Here is a 20,331-nt window from a genome sequence, read left to right as displayed (position 1 = left end):
GTGCTCTTTAATGACTCATATGGGAAAGAATCTAGAAAGGGGTGGGTATATGTATATGTTAAGGCTTCCCTGGTGGCTCAGATGGTAAAGAATCTGCCTGCAGTGCAGAAGTTCAATCCCTGACCCTTGCCTTATTTGATTAATCCTTCCATTTATATGGTTAAAAGTAATCCTGAAAACATTGTCACCTGGCTTTCCGTTTTGCTTCTTAACTACGTTTGTTGTTTCGTCGCTCAGTCATGTCTGACTCTTTGTGAGCCAGTGGACTGCAGCACACCAGGCTTCCCTGTCCTTCACTATATCCTAGAGTTTGCTCAAATCCATGTCTATTGAGTCGATGATGCCATCCAACCGTCTCATTCTCCGCCGCTCCTTCCCCTTCTGCCCTTAATCTTTCCGAGCATTAGAGTCTTTTCAAATGAGTTAGTTCGTCACATCAGGTGTCCAAAATATTGGATTTTCAGCTTCAGCATTAGTCCTTCCAATGAATATTCAGGACTGATTTCCTTTAGAATTGACTGGTTTGATCTTCTTACAGTCCATTTACAAAAAGCTGTTAGAGTATTAAACTGAGACTGGAAACACAGAGCTCTTACAACTCTAGAAAATATTTTTAAAATGTTTGTCTTTTTAGGTTCCATGTAGCAGTAAACTCGTTTTTAGAACTGCATAAACCCGAAGTCGTAGAAATTCATGTTTCTATGACACCTGCCATGCTTGCTATACAGACTGCTATTCTGGACATTTTAAATGCCTGTTTAAAGGAATTAAAATGCCATAACCCATCGCTTGAAGTTGAAGATTTATCTTTAGAAAATGCTATTGGAAAACCTTTTGACAAGGTACTCTATTTCTCTTCCTTTTTAAGCACTGTTTGTGATGTTGTAATTTTTAGGTATGCAAGTTATTTTAATACTTATAATGTTCTCAGTAGGAATTTGTTGTCATTTTAAAATTAGGTTGGAGGTGATTTAAAGTATATCTTCTTTGGTTTACTGGAAAGTAATTCGTAGTCGAATACATTGATTGGCATCTAAGCATAATTCTGATTTTTGCCGCTACACAGTGACTGTCTCTTTTCTTTTAAGTATATGTAAGAGAACTTTCCTGGTGGCTTAGACGGTAAAGTATCTGTCTACAATGTGAGAGACCCGGGTTCAATCCCTGGGTCGGGAAGATCCTCTGGAGAAGGAAATGGCAACCCACTCCAGTACTCTTGCCTGGAAAATCCCATGGATGGAGGAGCCTAGTAGTCTACAATCCATGGGGTGGCAAAGAGTCCAACACGAGTGAGCGACTAACCTTTCACTCCAAGAGAACAATGAATAACCTTTTGCTCTGAAATGACAACATTTGAACATCTACAGGTAGAAGAGTGTACATAAGAATGCTTCATAATTTATGATCTCTTATTTGGAATAAAAATAATTTGGATGAGTTTTGATTACTGAGGAATGTGAAACTTACTGTGTCTTAAAATTACATTCTGAAGTGAGAAAATGGTAAGACTATAGTCTAGGAAGATTTATTTCAACTGATTTTTTCATCATAGACTAATATTAATACAGGTACATAAATGTCTAAGATCAAATTGTATGTCTAGAAAAAAACTAAAAAAATTACAGGCAGCTTTTTTTTCATATTTTTGTAAAACAAGTTCTTTTTTTCAAACTCTGAATCAATCTGTCACTAAAAATAATGCATAGTGATTTTTAAAAGGGAAAAATTTAAGTCCTTATTTTTCTGATTTTTCCAGAAAGTCTTTTTACTATGAAATAATGATGCATAAAAGCCATTCCATGTGTTTTGTGCCTCTGTTTTTTAAATTTATTTTAATTTAGTGCCTAGTATACCAGAAATACCTCTCACATTCTTCTAATGGAACATGTATCTGTGTGGTGGTAATTTAGTCATCAAGTTGTGTCCGACTCTTGTGACCCCATGGAGTGTAGTCTGCCAGGCTTCTCTGTCCATGGCATTTCCTAGGCAGGAATACTGGAGTGGGTTCCCATTTCCTCTCCAGGGAATCTTCCAACCCAGGGATTAAACCCAGGTCTCCTGCACTGCAGGCAGATTCTTTACCACTGAGCTACCAGGGAAGCCCCTGTATATGTCCCTAGAAAAACAAAATATAGCCAGATATGCTTTACACTAAATTTCTGTAAATCATCCCCTGGCCAGTGAAAGTCAAAGTATTGTTTTACGTATTCATCTCATAACCAAAACAAAATATAGGCATAATTTGCGTTTGTTAGAAAATTCAAGTTTTGTTAATGGTTTTAGAAAAATTTTTACAAAAGATGATATACAAAAGACTTATATGTCCCAGTTTATCTAAGACAGTCACAGTGTCTGCCTGTTGTCCTGGAGTAATTATTAATAGTGTCATTTCATTTTCACAAGAGTTCCAGTTTTTGGACAGTAGATTATTTGGTCTTCTAAATATTACTTCCCTTCAGTATTAAATGTGTTAGATATGATGCCATGTAGTGAAACTGCTTCTGGAGCATGCTGCATTATCCCTTTTAGTTACAGAATCCGCTTGTGAAGGAGACATACGTATATATAGCTGCAGATGTATAGATATCTACATAGTGTATACATAAAGCTGCTCTATGTTTTAGACAATTTTTTAGGATCTTAAAAAGTATTCAGATTTAGTTGGTTGTTAACAAATATTTTCTCATCCTTGAATCACACTTTAAAAAAATAATAAACACATCTTTCATAGCAGCAAGCTGTGGTCTACTGATGCTGATTTGATACAATGTAGTTTCCCTAGTTTATGTCCCCCTCATCATCCAGCTGGCTCTCACATCTCTATCCATACAGGACTTGGCAGAAATTAAACGTATCTGAATCACTTACTTTGATTCTGCATCAGTTCAGTCGCTCAATCGTGTCCGACTCTTTGTAACCCCATGAATCACAGCACGCCAGGCCTCCCTGTCCATCACCAACTCCCGGAGTTCACTCAAACTCATGTCCATCGAGTCGGTGATGCCATCCAGCCATCTCATTCTCTGTCATCCCTTCTCCTTCTGCCCCCAATCCCTCCCATCATCAGAGTCTTTTCTAGTGAGTCAACTCTTCGCATGAGGTGGCCTAGTATTAGAGTTTCAGCTTTAGCATCAGTCCTTCCAATGAACACCCAGGACTGATCTCCTATAGCATGGACTGGTTGGATCTCCTTGCAGTCCAAGGGACTCTCAAGAGTCTTCTCCAACACCACAGTTCAAAAGCGTCAATTCTTTGGTGCTCAGCTTTCTTCACAGTCCAACTCTCACATCAAAAGGCAGAGGAACCAGAGATCAAATTGCCAACATCCGCTGGATCAAGGAAAAAGCAAGAGAGTTCCAGAAAAACATCTATTTCTGCTTCATTGACTAGGCCAAAGCCTTTGACTATGTGGATCATGATAAACTGTGGAAAATTCTGAAATAGATGGGAATACCAGACCACCTGACCTGCCTCTTGAGAAACGTGTATACAGGTCAGGAAGCAACAGTTAGAACTGGACATGGAACAACAGACTGGTTCCAAATAGGAAAAGGAGTACGTCAAGGCTGTATATTGTCACCCTGCTTATTTAATTTATATGCAGAGTACATCATGAGGAACACTGGGCTGGAAGAAGCACAAGCTGGAATCAAGACTGCCAGGAGAAATATCAATAACCTCAGATATGCAGATGATACCACCCTTATGGCAGAAAGTGAAGAGGAACTAAAAAGCCTCTTGATGAAAGTGAAAGAGGAGAGTGAAAAAGTTGGCTTGAAGCTCAGCATTCAGAAAACGAAGATCATGGCATCTGGTCCCATCACTTCATGGGAAATAGATGGGGAAACAGTGGAAACAGTGTCAGACTTTATTTTTTGGGGCTCCAAAATCACTGTGGACGCTGATTGCAGCCATGAAATTAAAAGACACTTAATCCTTGGAAGGAAAGTTATGACCAACCTAGCTAGCATATTAAAAAACAGAGATATTACTTTGCCAACGAAGGTCCGTCTAGTCAAGGCTATGGTTTTTCCCGTGGTCATGTATGGATGTCAGAGTTGGACTGTGATTCTGCATAAAAGTGAATAATTGAGTATCTGATGTTTATCAGAACCTTTGTCTCCTAATAATGTAAATGCAGGTAATTATGAATTGACTGTATCTGATCATAAAGATTGTAGTGATGACATTCTGCTTTACATTTGAAAAATTAAACATTCTAATTAGAACATTGTGAGTCTTATGCACTTAAATTTTCTGTCCACTTCCTTGGGAGATAATGTTTTTTGTTTTTATTTTTTAAAACCACTGTGGTAAAGTTTACATAACAAAATTTACCATTTTAACCATTTTTAGGTATACAAGGGATAATGTTTGTTGCAAGTATCATTTGTATTAATAATAGCTATATTAAATATCTCTTAGCAGTATTTTATTCTTGTTTTAGACAATTCGTCATTACTTAGATCCTTTGTGGCACCAGCTTGGAGCCAAGACTAAATCCTTGGTTCAGGATTTGAAGATATTACGAACCCTGCTGCAGTATCTCTCTCAGTATGATTGTATCACATTTCTTAATCTTCTGGAATCTCTCAGAGCAACAGAGAAGGCATTTGGTCAGAATTCAGGTGGGAGATAAAAATACTAATATTATTCTAGAAACTTATTTGAATGAAGTACTAGATTTTGTTGGAGAGTCAGGTGTGCGGAGTGCTATATTCAACTACATGATATACTGAGATGTCAAATTATGTTTTATGTTCATCGTATAGGTATGTAGGTTTTATTGATAGCTAATGTTTCTACCTACTTAACTTCTGTATATTAATAAACATTCATATCCATTCCAGGCAGTTTTATTTCTAGAAAAGACCATATATCACAGGCAGTTCCCAGCTTAGAAATAGGTTGTATTCTGAAAGTTTAGTTGTTATGGACTTAAAATTCATTTCCCCAAAGAAATGGCAAGGGAGTATGGAGTTTCATTAGCCAAAGAATGAGAAGAGATGTGTAGGGAAGCGTACATATGCTGCTGTCCACTGACTGGATTTTCTACCAGTCACATTCTTACCTCATTACTGTGACCTTTCTCACTGTCTGGCAAGACCAGTGATTTTTAAAGTGTGGCCCAAGGGCCCCTGGGGCCAAGATTTAATAAAGTTAATATTTCTTATTGCTTCACCAGGGACTTTCTTGAGTCATAAACTACAAATGCACAGTGTTGAAGAATACATTGATTGCTAATGAACTTTGGGTCCACTGCCTTCATCTGTGCCTGGGCACCAGTAGCATAACCCACTGATGGTTTTGCACCATCATCAGAACCGTCAACACAGTGGGGGAAATTCAGTAATAGTATTAGTATGAGAGTAGTTTTGAGGTCACAGACCATCCCCCTGAAAACATCTTGGGGACCCCCAGGGATCTATAGGCCGCACTTTGAAAAGCATCAGTCTAGCCGAACAGTGACAGAGACCATAACAAGGGAGGTGTGGTTGGGAGATGAACAAGCTGGTGACTAGTTGATATATAGGTCATGTGACCTTCAGAGATTCTCTGAAGTTAACCATAAATTGAAGGCTTTTTTTTTCCCCTTAACTTTTTACGTTAGGATGGCTTTTTCTTGACTCCAGCACCTCAATGTTTGTAAATGCTCGAGCAAGGGTTTATCATGTTCCAGATGCAAAAATGAGTAAAAGCATACTGCCTGAAAAACTGGAGATTAAAGAAGAACAAGGTATCTTGTATGATTAAGTCTTCAAATGTGTCTTTTTTTACATATTTGGTGTGGAAATGCTTATCAAGTTACAGTATAACTTTAGATCTCATTCGACTGTGTGAAAAAATATGTGACTGCATTTAATTACTTGTTACATGTAACATATGTGATCTATGTTAAAAAATATTTGGAATGGATTCATTGCCAGGGGATTCCAAATAACAAACACCAAGTATCGATCAAAAGTATTCTTACTACTACATAAGAATGGTTGATTTTTTTTTTAACTTCATAATAATTACTATTTGGGCACTTAAGGTCTTAGTGGACTGTTTTAACATCCCATTTCAGTCCAGTTCAGTCACTTAGTCGTGTCCGACTCATTGCGACCCCATGTACTGCAGCACGCCAGGCCTCCCTGTCCATCACCAACTCCCAGAGTTTACTCAGACTCATGTCCATTGAGTCGGTGATGCCATCCAACCATCTCATCCTGTGTCATCCCCTCCTCCCACTTTCAGTCTTTCCCAGCATCAGGGTCTTTTCAGATGAGTCAGTTCTTCACATCAGGTGGCCAGAGTATTGGAGCTTCAGCTTCAGCATCAGTCCTTCCAATGAATATTCAGGACTGATTTCCTTTAGGATGGACTGGTTGGATCTCCTTGCAGTCCAAGGGACTCTCAAGAGCCTTCTCCAGCACCACAGTTCCAAAGCATCAATTCTTCGGCACTCAGCTTTCTTTATAGTCCAACTCTCACATCCATACATGAACACTGGAAAAACCATAGCTTTGACTAGACAGACCTTTGTTGGCAAAGTAATGTCTCTGCTTTTTAATATGCTATCTAGGTTGGTCATAACTTTTCTTCCAAGGAGCAAGCGTCTTTTAATTTCATGGCTGCAGTCACCATCTGCAGGGATTTTGAAACCCAGGAAAATTAAGTCTGTTACTGTTTCCACTGTTTTCCCATCTGTTTGCCATGAAGTGATGGGACTGGATGTCATGATCTTAGTTTTCTGAATGTTGAGTTTTAAGGCAACTTTTTCACTCTCCTCTTTCACTTTCATCAAGAGACTCTTTAGTTCTTCACTTTCTGCCATAAGGGTGGTGTCATCTGCATATTTGAGGTTATTGATATTTCTTCTGGCAATCTTGATTCCAGCTTGTGCTTCTTCCAGCCCAGCGTTCCTCATAATGTACTCTACATATAAGTTAAATAAGCAGGGAGACAATATACAGCCTTGATGTACTCCTTTCCCTGTTTGGAACCAGTCCATTGTTCCATGTCTGGTTCTAACTGTTGCTTCCTGACCTGCATACAGATTTCTCAAGAGGCAGGTCAGGTAGTCCTGTATTCCCATCTCTTTAAGAATTTTCTTTTTAGCTTTTAGGAAACAGAGGTACTAGAATGAGGCAAATAATGGATTCTATTTCACTCTCATCTATAACTATTATAATAAATATATAGTGAATATTGTTGGCTTTTTAATACATGGAAGGCGCTCAGTCATGTCCAACTCTTTTCCACCCCATGGACTGTACAGTCCATGGAATTCTCCAGACCAGAATGCTTTAGTGGGTAGCCCTTCCCTTCTCCAGGGGATCTTCTTCCCAACCCAGGGATCGAACCCAGGTCTTCCTGCATTGCGGGCAGATTCTTTACCAGCCGAGCCACCAGGGAAGCCCAAGAATACTGGAGTGGGTAGCCTATCCCTTCTCCAGCAGATCTTCCCAACCTAGGAATTGAACCAGGGTCTCATGCTTATGTTCTGCCTAGTGCAAAGATCTGTTTCAAAACTTAATTAAATACATTAGTAATACCTTCGAGTACTTAACAGAAAAAAAGTTTTATTGTTGTCTGCTTATATCTTGTGTTCAGCATTAGGAAAATCATGGAGATTTTAGAAATAATAACTGTTTTTCTGTACTGATTCCTTTATTTTCTATAGCAGTTTATATATAACATCACAGTTGACAACTGACACGTAATCATCTCTTATTAGTGACCATGCGTATGACTTTCTGTCAAGGCATTATGGAGCCTGTGTTAATCTGGGTTTGAAGTGTCTTCATTTAGACCATAAGGAGACCTTCTCAAGAATCTGGATTCTCTCTGTAGAGCGTTATGAAGAAAGCTGAAAGGAATGGGCTTATAGAACGATGCCTGTGTTATTTGTTGTTTTCAAAGCCTTTGGAATACTTTATGGATAAACATTATCACATAGAATGAGATTATCGTTTATTTCTATACAGAAACAAAAAAGGAACTGGTCCTAGAAAGCAACCCAAAGTGGGCAGCACTCACAGAGGTTTTGAAGGAAATCGAGGCAGAGAATAAGGAGAGTGAAGTCCTTGGTGGTCCAGGTAGGAAAAGGAAATGATGACACTGGCCTTCAAAATCTGGCAAATGAGTCCTTTTGATTAGCTCTTTAAAAATAACACTATTATTTTGTCTATGGAATAAGAAGAATAAGGGCCACATCACCGAAATCTTAGTGACAACTTCCTTTCTGTTCATTGGATGATTTTCTCCAAGTTCAGTCATTGTATATTCGTGAAAGCAGGTTGTTTTACTGGTTGAGTTCTTGGGAAAACTTATTTAAAGATATAGCTAATCAACTATTATATATAGAATGGATAAACAACATGGTCCTACTGTATAGCACAGGGAACTCAATATCCTGTGATAAACTGTAATGGAAAGAATATTAAAAAGAATGTATATATGTATATACCTGAGTCACTTTGCTATACAGCAGAAATTAACACAGCATTATAAGTCAACTAGACTTCAACTAAAAAAATAAAAGATGCAGCTAATCTCCACATATATGTTCACCAGGCTTTAAAGCTTAAAGTCTGGAATCCCCAAGGAGAAAGCTAATGGGCTTCTGTTTTAAGTTGTCAGCAAGTCTTTTCAAAGAAGCCTTAATTGGTCTATGGAGTAACATTGGTCTAGCCCTAAAGAAATTCCAAGTTTTAGGGCTATTCTCTTCCAACATTAGCACCATAGACTGAAGCTGAGCTAAGTTTTTAAAATAAAACCAGATAAAAAATAAAAATAATTTTAAAGAATATCTATTGAGACTTGACTCCTATAAATCAATAAAGGCAAGCACAGAGTCCTTATATGAGTATTATTCTGTGATATTATCACAGAACATATGGTGCTGCGATTTATGACCCTAAGTCATACATACCCACTTAGACAAAGTGAAAAGTATAAAGAAAAAAGAAAAGGGGGAAAAATTATGTCTTGCAGCCACTGTTAACCCTGACATATTTCCTTCCTGGTTTTCTTCTGTGTATTTTCTGTTTCACGTTGTTAAAGTTATAGTATAGATATAACACCATACAGTTATAGTGTAAATTAATTCTGGATGTAGAATTAATGAGTCAAATGATACTGACATTTTCAAAGTTCTCAAAACATATTACCACACTGATACATAGAAAGTAGTTTTTGTTTTTTTTTCAATTGTCATTTCTTTTGGAAATATAAGACCTTGTCTCTTTTTTACTCATTGACTGAAGATGCTGTATATATTTGTGTGTATCTGCATGTATCACATATGTATAACAGTTTTATTAATTTGATTGGAGAAAAATGTTTATCTAGTTTGAAATTTTGATGTGTAGGGAACTCAGTATTTTCTCAGATGCATTCCTTACTTTGTGAATTGTGTTTGTTTCCTTTGCTGGTTTAAAGTGTGTCCTTAGTTTGTATCAGCTTTTTATACATTGAAGATACTAACATTTATCATAGTTGTATAAAGTTGTATTTTGTCTTTAGCTCTTTTTTTAAGATTAGAAATGGATTTATTTCTACGCGATCCATCTCACAAGGCTTGAGAGCAGCCTTTATAATGCACAGAAATTCTCCTATGTATTGAGTCAGTCTTAGTTTACAGGTATCAATCAATCTTCTCTGAGATTTCTTCCATTGCTTTTAAGCCTGGAAAATCATCCTCATATGGAGAGATAGAGGAGAGTCATCTTTTTTTGTTATGATTTATTATTTAACATTTGACTTTGTAATCCATTTGGAATTTATTTTAGTATTTCCAATCCTCTGGAAAATTATTAATTAAAAAGAGCTCCTTTAAAGCCTCCGTTATAACACAGCTATATTTTCATAAGTCTCTAAATATTTCTGGCTTCAACTTTACCCAAAAGATTTAAGTGATCCTGGCAGAAAGGTGAAAGTCTTTGATGAGCAATGAGACCCTTGTTAAACAAATTGTAAAGTATCTTTAGCACCAGGGAGGTGAGATGGGTCTTCTTTGTGGGGGACAGGAGGAAGGGGCACACAGGGAGGAGTGCAGCAAGTGAGCTAATAGCTCCATAACACTGTTTTTAATTTTAGGACAAGTTCTCATTTGTGCAAGTGATGACAGGACGTGTTCCCAGCTGCGAGAGTACCTCACTGTCGGAGCAGAGGTCTTCTTGTTGAGGCTTTACAGAAAAACCTTTGAGAAGGACAGCAAAGCCGAAGATGTATGGATGAGGTTAAGGAAGGAAGATGACTCAAAGGGAATCATGAAATCCAGCAAGAGGCCCAAAGACCTCCGAGATAAAGACAGGCCCCCTGCCAAAGAGAAGGCCCTCAGAAAGAAGAAACCAAGGTTGACTTTAACTCAGATGATGGGAAGAACTGAAGAACTAGAAGGGGAGGCGGGTATTGAGGAGGGCAGCCCAAGAGAGCTGACCAGTAGCCTGGAGAGCTGCCCAGAAGACATTAAGCACGAGGAGTTTGATGTGAATGTGTCCTCTGATGCTGCCTACGGAATCCTGAAAGACCCCCTCACCATCATCCACCCGCTTCTGGGCTGCAGTGATCCCTACGCTCTGACACGCGTGCTCCACGAGGTGGAGCCGAGATACGTGGTCTTGTATGATGCAGAACTGACCTTCGTGCGTCAGCTTGAAATTTACAGGGCGACTCGGCCCGGGAAGCCTCTCAGGCAAGTTGTAGGGAAGGTGAACGCTCACCTTACAGGCTGCAGCTTCACAGTTCTGTAGGATTTAGCACAGATAGACCAGCTGCACACGGGCTTTCTGATCTTTAACGCTACCTTATTGGGATGTTGGCTGAGTTTATGAAACATTTGATGGTTCAGATCAGTCTGGGAAGTACACCTGAGAAGGAGGTCAAAAGTTGCAGTGAAACCGGGAATCTGGGGGAATGCCTCCCTTCTTGTTAACCTTCTCTTCTGCTGTTCGGTGCCATATTCTTAATGCATCGGTTGTAGCCTATAGGGTGCCGTCTCTGAATAAGCCTGGGAAATTTACAATATCCTAACTTCTCCCAAATGTTAATGCAATTTTGACTCAGCAAAATCATTTCATAATTCAAAAATGTCTTTCATTTAAATCTGAAGAAGTGACTCTAAGTTACAGCCACATAAAACTGAAGTAGTTGGGGAATTATTGTACCAAGTTTTCTTGAGTTTCAAGAACTATCTGATGAGAAATCTGCAGAAATATCAGATGAGAAAATGGTGCCTCCCCAAGAATATAGTGTTCTTGCTCTCCAATTATCTGAGGGAAATAAACAGCAAAATTAATATCCTGAACTCAGCCTGAACCAAAAGCAGAGCCAAAGGAAACCTTTCTAGCCAGTTTAACGAATGCAGCCCTTCCGAGTAGAGATGAATGGAGGAGGTGGGTCTGAAATAACACAGGATGAAGGGATTAGACGAAGCTGGTAAAATAATTATAGGCTGATAAATTTTTCACACTTTGCCATTGATCAATACTGTAAGTAGCGTGTGTGCACCCAGGTTCTCTGTTGCCTGATAATAGAATACTGTGTGATGCTTAGAAACAAAATGTCAGAAATGGAAGGGGCTTCAGAGTTCAGCCACTCAGTCCAACAATGAGAAACTGAGGCTCAGAGGTGGTGAATGGCTTGCCTGTGGCCACTTGATATATTCGTGGCAGAGCTGCGGGTCTCCGGACTCATGGCCAGTGGCCTTTTCCATGTTCACACTTTAAAAAAATGCAATCTAGGAAGATGAAGGTTGAAAGAAAAATCAAGGGTTAAAAAGGAAAAATATCTCTTATAGGAGGTGAAGAAAAGGTGCTTCATTCAGCTTCTTAGCAACAATATAGAAAGCTGACTTTTCTAAGAGACAAGAATACGTCAAATTATTTCTTCAGGCGCTTGATAGAATCCATATGTCCTCTGCGTCCTTGTGTTTATGTAAAATGTGTGATGGCTTGGTTATGTTAAGACATGAATAAAAAGGAACTGAGAAATTACTTGTGAAGATAAAGGTCATATAGATTTCATTTGTTTACTTTTCACTAACATGAACTTTCCTAAGCTGGCTTTTATAACTGCTCTCCAACTTTTTAAACGATTGTTTGGCAGGGGTGCAAAGAAAAAATTGAGAAAAGAGAAGCCGCTAAGATTGTGTTTTCTGATTTGTTTATAGTTATGAGGAAAGAATTATTCTATCCCTCTTTGTTATATTTCAGTGTTTACCTAAACTCCATTCCTCCTTTTGGTGAAAGAAGAAAGGAAAAAAAAGCCCATGTGGTAATGAGACCTTTAACAGGTGGGGTTTAGGCTGCTTGATTTTAGCAAGTGTGTGATTAATGGAACCTTTTCTTCTCCATCAAATATTTATTATTTGAACACTCTGGGTTGCTGATTTCACACTTTTCCTTCCAGGGATTAAAAATTATGTGTTTGCAGCCTAAAAGAGATCTGTCTTAACTTGCAGGGTTTACTTTCTTATATACGGAGGTTCAACGGAGGAACAGCGCTATCTCACTGCTTTGCGGAAAGAAAAGGAAGCTTTTGAAAAGCTCATAAGGTAAATGCACAGGAGATCAGTATGAAGGAATCAAAGGCCTTTGAAGATCTAGAGGCTTCTCTGGATCTAGGTGGGGGAATATCTACTAGCCCTTAGGTGCTAGGGAGAGTCACGTCAAGGTACACCTGTGGTCTGATAACCCCCCAGAGTTTACATGATTCAGCACCCATTTCTTTTTTCCCTGCCTCTCCACCATCCCCATTTGCTTTTCAGGGGTTTGATGGACTATTAGAAATGTGAAGAAAACTGCTTTTCTGTTTGTAAAGAAATAAAACCTAAAGCACCAGCAATAGAACTTTCCCCCTCCCCCATGTCCAAGATTTCTCCCTTACCTTGGAATCATGATTTTTTTTTCCCCACTTGTGAAATCTCCATTGTCTTGGGTGGGTGACTGCTTTACTCTTTACCCGAAAATACTTTTATGACCTCGTCAGTTCATATCAATAGAATCACTCTGAGAAAACATTTTTATAAAAGTGCAACATTTGTCTCAACAGATGTGTGTATTTTGAGAATGAGTATCCTTTAATATTCCAGATCCAGATAGAAAAAGCTTTTGGTTTGACAGAAGGAAAATGTTCCTAAGTGATATATTGGCAAACCTCATGGCTACCTCTTACCTGTAGGCATCTGAGAAAACTGATAACATCCCCCAGGGAATATTGTCAAGGAGATGGCAGCTTGGTGAGAGAAGATGGATCAGGTGGTCTCTCAGGGGCCCCAGGAACCAAGGCAGGAGCTGGACAGGGAATCCATGAGCTGAAATAGAGAAGAGGCTAGATGAGAGGAGACTGTGGCCTAGCCTGGCTGGGACCAGGCCAGACTAGTCTTAAAAGCCTCAGATGCTGGTAACGTAGCAGTGACGGGAGGGCAGAAGTCACTTTTAGTGGCAGTTAGCCAACCAGGACCTGGACAGAATTTCAAAATGGACAGTCATTCTCCAGCACTGGCTACGGGCTTTCAGTATATGCCTAAAATGTGTAGATAGCCCAGTGTATCCAGGAATGGTTTCCAGACACGGGAGCACTTCGTGAATCAGTGCCACTGAGTCCCTGTAAAGACACTCAGCACAGTATTTGGGCAGCACCCTGTGCTGTCCTTCCCTCCCTTCCCTCTCCTCTGTGATTGTGGCATGCCTTAGGCAAGGATTCTTATAGCTGTTGATCCACAGTTATTGGGCAGTCCTTTCAGCCTGTGAAAATATATTTTCTTTTTAGTTTTTACTGAAGTATAGTTGATTTGTAGTTTTTGTTAATTTCCACTGTACAACAAAATGATTCAGTTACACACATATAACTCCCAGTCCTTCCCTCCCCCAGCCCCTCTGCACCTTCGGAAGTCTTTTCTCTATGTCTGTGAATCTGTTTCATTGTTCAGTTGCCAAGTTGTGTCTGACTCTTTGCAACACCATGGACTGCAGCACTCCAGGCTTCCCTGTCCTTAACCATCTCCCAGAGTTTGCTCAAATTCATGTCCATCAAGTCGGTGATGTCATCGAACCATCTCAAAATCTTTCCCCCTTCTCCTGCCCTCAATTTTTCCCACATCAGGGTCTTTTCCAGTGAGTCGGCTCTTTGCATCAGGCAGCCAAAGTATTGAAGCTTTAGCATCAGTCCTTCCAGTAATATGCAGGGTTGATTTCCTTTCAGATTGACTGGTTGGATCTCGTTGTGGTCCAGGGGACTCGAGTCTTGTCTAGCGTCACAGTTTAAAAGCATCAGTTCTTTGGTGCTTAACTTGTTTTATGGTCCACTCTCACATCTGTACATGCCTACTGTTCCCCTTCTGTTTGCCATGAAGTGATGGGACTGGATGCCAAGATCTTTATTTTTTGAATATTGAGTCTTAAGCAAGCTTTTTTCCTCTTCTCTTTCACCTTCATCAAGAGGCTGTTTAGTTCCTCTTCACTTTCTGCCACTAGGGTCGTATCTTCTGCATATCTGAGGTGGTTCATATTTCTCCCAGCAGTCTTGATTCCAGCTTGTGATTCATCCAACCTAGCATTTCACATGATGTACTCTGCATAGAAGTTAAATAAACATTTAAGTTGAATAAACAACTCCTTTCCCAATTTTGAACCTGTCCATTGTTCCATGTCCAGTACTAACTTCTTGACCTGTATACAGGTTTCACAGGAGGCAGGTCAGGTGGTCTTGTATTCCCATCTCTTGAATTTTCCAGTTTGTTGTGATCCACAGAGTCAAAGGCTTTAACATAGTGAAGCAGATGTTTTTCTAGAATTCTTTTGCTTTTTCTGTGATCCAGTGAATGTTGGCAATTTGATCTCTGGTTCCTCTGCCTTTTCTAAATCCAGCTTGTACATCTGGAGTTTCTCAGTTCACATACTGTTGAAGCCTAGCTTGAAGGATTTTGAACATTACCTTGTTAGCATGTAAAATGAGCACAATTGTATGGTAGTTTGAACATTCTTTGGCATTGCCCTTCTTTGCAATTGAAATGAAAACTGACTTTTTCCTGTCTGGTGTTTCGTGGATATGTATTTTCTGTTAATGTGTTTTGGAGGATAGTTTGTGGTCTTCCCTGGTGGCTCAGATGGTAAAGAATCTGCCTATAGTGCGGGAGACCTGGATTTGATCTCTGTGTTTGAAAGATTCCCTGGAGAAGGGAATGGCTACCCACTCCAGTATTCTTGCCTGGAGAATTGCATGGACAGAAAAGCCTGGTGAGCTATAATCCATGAAGGATATTTTATGTGTTTATATATGCTTTTTGAAAAAAAATATTCCAAAAAGTGTTATAACCATATGTTATACAGACTTCCTCTTCCTGTTCAGAACATTTAGCTTTTCTCTGTGTCTCCTAGACCTTCATCTCCCAAGACTCAGTCAACAGATATTTCTTGAGCATCTATTATGAGCCAACTCCTGTGCTCACATTAAAGCACTAGACTTACAGTGGTGCAAAAAAAAAAAGCTCAGTTCTGTCTTCTAGAGCTTATCCCCTAGTATAAAAGACAAACATTGAATGGTTATGCACAGTCTAATAAACACCTGCAGGCTGTAGCCTGCAAAGGGGAAAGAAAACGGTATCGAATGAGAGTTTGTCAGAGGGACCGAGATAGGGCGGCGGGGGTCGGGGGGAGGGCATCAGGGGTAGCATCTCTGAAGGGGTGACCTTTAAGCTGACCTAGGGAGCATGTGTGTTGGTTGCTGAGTAGACAAAAGTGGGCCAAGGGTTGTGTTGTTCAAGAGTGTGTGTGAAAGCTCAGAGGTGCAGGAGGCCTGGTAAGTATTCAGAACTTGACTCTGAAGGCCGTAAGACAGCTCTGCAGAGTTCTAAGTAGGAGAGTGACGTAGTGTGTTTTCAGAGGCTCTCTCTGGCACCAAACTCGGAATGGATGGAGTAGGGAAGTAGTCAGGAAGCTATTGCAGTTGTCCGATAAGAACCAGTGGCAGCTAAGATTAGGTTGATGGAGAGAAGGGGAGAGATTTAAGCGATACTGAGGAAATGGAGTCATAGAATTGGTGCCACTGGATGTGGGCCAGTAACCTCCTTATTGGCTCTTTCACTATTTTTAAAATATCCTTTGCCTCAGGCTTCTCTGATTAAAGTGACTGTCTCTGGATTACATTGAGCACATGGAACTAAGATATTCAGATGAGGTTGTTGATGTTTACGTTGAGGGCCTCTAAAGGCAACCTTCAGGCTCAGTGAGTCACCAGAAGGACCCGCTGGAGTCAGATAAATTGGGATCCTCACCATTATGGCTAATTACAGAGAAAGGAAACAGAGTAAATCAGCAGAGAAGGAACGCACAGAGCCAATGCCAGGAGAAATCCAGCATGAGCTTCCGAGTGTCCTCTGCCAGTGAGGCTCCAGGGAAGTGCCTAATTCTGGCATCCGTGTGTGACAACACACACTCGGCATTATCCTCAGGGAAGCTTACCCGAGACTTGGGGTCCAGCATTTTTACTGGGAGTCAGTCATACAGACCCAGTACTCAAGGGACAGACTCTGGCTCCCAGGAGACGGAGCATGTATTCACCATAAATCACCCTGGGGCCTGCTTTGTGATCCTCTTGTCAGGCGGAGTAGTCCAAGAACTCAGAGCTCAGCTCCCAGAAACTGGCCAGGGGTTTCCAGGAAGACAAGCTGAGGAGAAAGGCCTTTCTGGGGAATGTGCAGGGTTTGAGCATCCCAGGCCTGCTCTGTGAACCCTTTCCTGCCCAGAGCTGTAGCCCAGGGTGCCTGTAGCATCTGAGTAGGTGAGTTGTGTGCTCCAGGCCTCCTTCCCACAGCTGCATCTTCTCTAGTTCATCGGAACGTAGCCTAGCAGAGAGTGCCATTAATGGACTGCAGCCAGTTGTCGGGGACCCGCATGCATGTCCCAGCTTACACGAAGGACTCTACACGCAAAGGGCTCAGCGACAAGGCTCAGATCAGCCTGGCCTTGACAGGAAACGTCCCTCAGCAGAGCCCAGGATGCAGGCTTGCTCCTACGTTTCAATTTCTACAGCAAATTCCATACCAGATTTTGGTGTAATTTAATCTATATGGCCTGGCCTAATTTTCTAACTCTCTCAGCAGTGACTGTCTGCGTATTATGTTAGGTCTTTCCGTATCACACAGATAGTAACACTATTTAGAATCTTAAGATATTTACTTTCCCAGAAAACTTGGGGAATTTGAGAAGTGTTTGTTTTGAAAGCAAAATATATGTGAGGTGCATGGCTGAAAGAGCATTTGCACTGAGCCTGGACTTAGAGAAAAATGTAATGGGAGACTGAGGAAATGAGCTTTTGCCAGGACCTCCACAAGTGATTTTGTAAGAACAAAAGCAGTGCTGCTATTTAAAATAACCAGAGAGGAATGAATCAGGCAAGCTGGCAGTGAAAGGACTGTTTGGCTGGACTAGAGATCAGTAGATTACAGATGACAAGTAAAGAGAAAAAAGATTACAAGTCTCAGTATTGATAATAAAACGCTCCCTGGGTCAAAAAATTAGTAATAACATTCTGAGTAAACATAGTTTTGGGGAGGTCACCACTTTTCAAAGGGAAGGGTTAGATTATTTGAAATTTTACAGTTAAAAAAATATGATCACAAAATGGGTTAGCATAAGGACTTGAATAAAGGCCCATTTGCAGAGACTCCTAGTCCGTACCTCCTCCCTGTGTTAACACTTTGTACAAGCTATTCAAATACCACTAGAGATTTTAGAGCAATATTAAGAAACCACAGTATTTCAGGTGGACATAGCAATCTGAATTGTGTCTGTCACATACAGTAATTTGATTATGCTAAATGTTGTGAACAAGGGACTGAATATTTTTAAGTATGACAAATTTCTGTTAAACTAATTTGAGTTACTGGTTAGGAAGACTGAATATTTTCTTCACAAGCCTGGTTTCATTTCAGGAGTATGTTTTTTTCTGAGATTTAATTTGCAGTTATTTCCTACTAAACTAGCTGTTTTGTTTAACAGTATTAACTGAAGCAGTTGCAGAATCATTTGAAAGAAATCTGTTTTTTAGCATGCAAGTGCAAGTTTGGTCATGTCAGACTATTTGCGACCCTGTGGACCATGGCCCACCAGGCTCCTCTGTCCATGGAATTTTCCAGGCAAGAATACTGGAGTAGGTTGCCATTTCCATCGCCAGTTTTTTTAACATAGTCATGGATAATTAGGGGATGAGCTTACTACATTATAGGGCTTCCCAGGTGGCTTAGTGGTAAAGAATCAGCCTGCCAGTGCAGGAGACTCAAGAGATGCAGATTCAATCCGTGGGTTGGGAAGATCCCCTGGAGGAGGAAATGGCAACCCACTCCAGTATTCTTGCCTGAAAAATCGCATGGGCAGAGGAGCCTGGTGGACTACAGTCCGTGAGGGCCACAAAGGGTCAGACATGACTGAGTGACTGAGCACACACAGTTATAACAATTATAATATTAATAAAAGCTAACATATGGTACTTGTTATGTTCCAGGTACTACACTGAGTGCCTTAAATATATTATGTGATCTTTATAACAGTCTGTTGAGGTTCAGTTCAGTTCAGTTGTGAATCGTTCAGTCGTGTCCAACTCTTTGCGACCACATGAACCACAGCACACCAGGCCTCCCTGTCCATCACCAACTCCCGGAGTCCACCCAAACCCATGTCTGTTGAGTTGGTGATGCCATCCAACCATCTCATCCTTCCTCGTCCCTTCTCCTGCCGTCATTCTTTCCCAGCATCGGGGTCTTTTCAAATGAGTCAGCTCTTCGCATCAGGTAGCCAAAATGTTGGAGTTTCAGCTTCAACATCACTCCTTCCAATGAACACCCAGGACTGATCTCCTTTAGGATGGACTGGTTGGATCTCCTTGCAGTCCAAGGGACTCTCAAGAGTCTTCTCCAACACCACAATTCAAAAGCATCAATTCTTTGGCACTCAGCTTTCTTTACAGTCCAACTCTCACATCCATACATGACCACGGGAAAAACCATAGCCTTGACTAGACAAGGTTTGACTTGACGGACCTTTGTTGACAAAGTAATGTCTCTGCTTTTTAATATGCTGTCTAGGTTGGTCATAACTTTCCTTCCAAGGAGTAAATGTCTTTTAATTTCATGGCTGCAGTCACCATCTGCAGTGATTTTGGAGCCCAGCCACTGTTTCCACAGTTTCCACTGTTTCCCCATCTATGTGCCATGAAGTGATGAGACCGGATGCCATGATCTTAGTTTTCTGAATGTTGAGCTTTAAGCCAACTTTTTCACTCTCACTTTCATCAAGAAGCTCTTTAGTTCTTCTTCACTTTCTGCCATAAGGGTGGTGTCATCTGCATATCTGAGGTTATTGATATTTCTCCTGGCAATCTTGATTCCAGCTTGTGCTTCCTCCTAACCTGTTGAGGTTAGGTTTTAGTGTTCTTCCCATTTTACAGACAAAATTGAGGGACAGTGCCTTTTAAAAACTCGCCTAAAGTTAACACAGCCAGTAAGTGGTTTCAAATCCACAACATGTGGATGCAGAATCTGCATTCTCACCCCCTGTGCTCTGCAGCCACGCACAGATAACAGATTGATTAGGAAAGGAGGCTGCCCCTGCCTGTGATGGCTTAGCTAGTAGGGTAAGTGGAGATAAAGAGGGGGAAAAGTCCCCCATGTTGATCCCAAATGTAAAAAAAAATTTAAGAGCAGTGAGTTCTCTGGACAGTTCGCCGTTTATCCCCAGCTGGAATCTGGTAGGTGTGATGGGGCAGTACTGAGTGACTTTGGAGCTGTGATCACTGCAAAGAATTGTGCAGTAGCCACCCTTGACATTGGTGTTGAGAATAATTGGCAAGAACAGAACTGGAACAATTGGTATTTGCAATCTGTTCATAAAGCGTTACACAAATAACAACTTTGCATTTGTATTTCAAATAGTATAGAATTTATAAACTTGGTTTTCTGTTCACCCATGGTACCTCTTTATGGTGCCGTGCCCTAAGACATTGTGTATCCAGAGTGGCTGAGGAATTGCTCCATCATGGAAAACCCTTGGGTATGAGCCCTTGTTGGAATCACTAGTTGCTAATGATTCCTCTCGCTTCCCCGTCTGCAGACTCTTATTGTCGGCAGTCGGCTCACAGTCGTTTTTCATGTTGCTGCATTTCCTCAGCTCAGTGGCAAGCCCCGCCAGGGCGGAGATGCAGTCTTACACCTCTTTCCTGTTGACCTGGCGCAAAAGGACACCCAGAGCTCGCTGTTCCCTGAACGGATTCTCACACCCTTTTACTGGTTTTGAAACGTCAGATGACGGCAAGCCTGGCTTAGTCTTCTGTGGTGATTGAGGGTCC

The 20,331-nt window shown here is 40.6% G+C and overlaps 1 protein-coding gene across 1 annotated transcript in view; it reads left to right on the top strand.

Annotated features, from left to right (window-relative positions):
- Positions 1-20,331, top strand: part of ERCC4 (ERCC excision repair 4, endonuclease catalytic subunit) — a 39,637-nt gene that overhangs the window by 12,799 nt on the left and 6,507 nt on the right. The window contains exons 4-9 of the mRNA XM_055409518.2: positions 635-842; positions 4,448-4,628; positions 5,612-5,737; positions 7,974-8,084; positions 10,087-10,684; positions 12,452-12,544. Of these exons, the coding sequence (XP_055265493.2) occupies positions 635-842; positions 4,448-4,628; positions 5,612-5,737; positions 7,974-8,084; positions 10,087-10,684; positions 12,452-12,544 (1,317 nt within the window). The remainder of the gene's footprint in view (positions 1-634; positions 843-4,447; positions 4,629-5,611; positions 5,738-7,973; positions 8,085-10,086; positions 10,685-12,451; positions 12,545-20,331) is intronic.

This window comes from Moschus berezovskii, chromosome 27, assembly GCF_049115385.1.
Source record: "Moschus berezovskii isolate FMDL1 chromosome 27, NW_MosBer_1.0, whole genome shotgun sequence".
In the NCBI taxonomy this organism is placed as follows: Eukaryota; Metazoa; Chordata; class Mammalia; order Artiodactyla; family Moschidae; genus Moschus; species Moschus berezovskii.
This window is presented reverse-complemented; position numbering and strand designations above follow the sequence as displayed.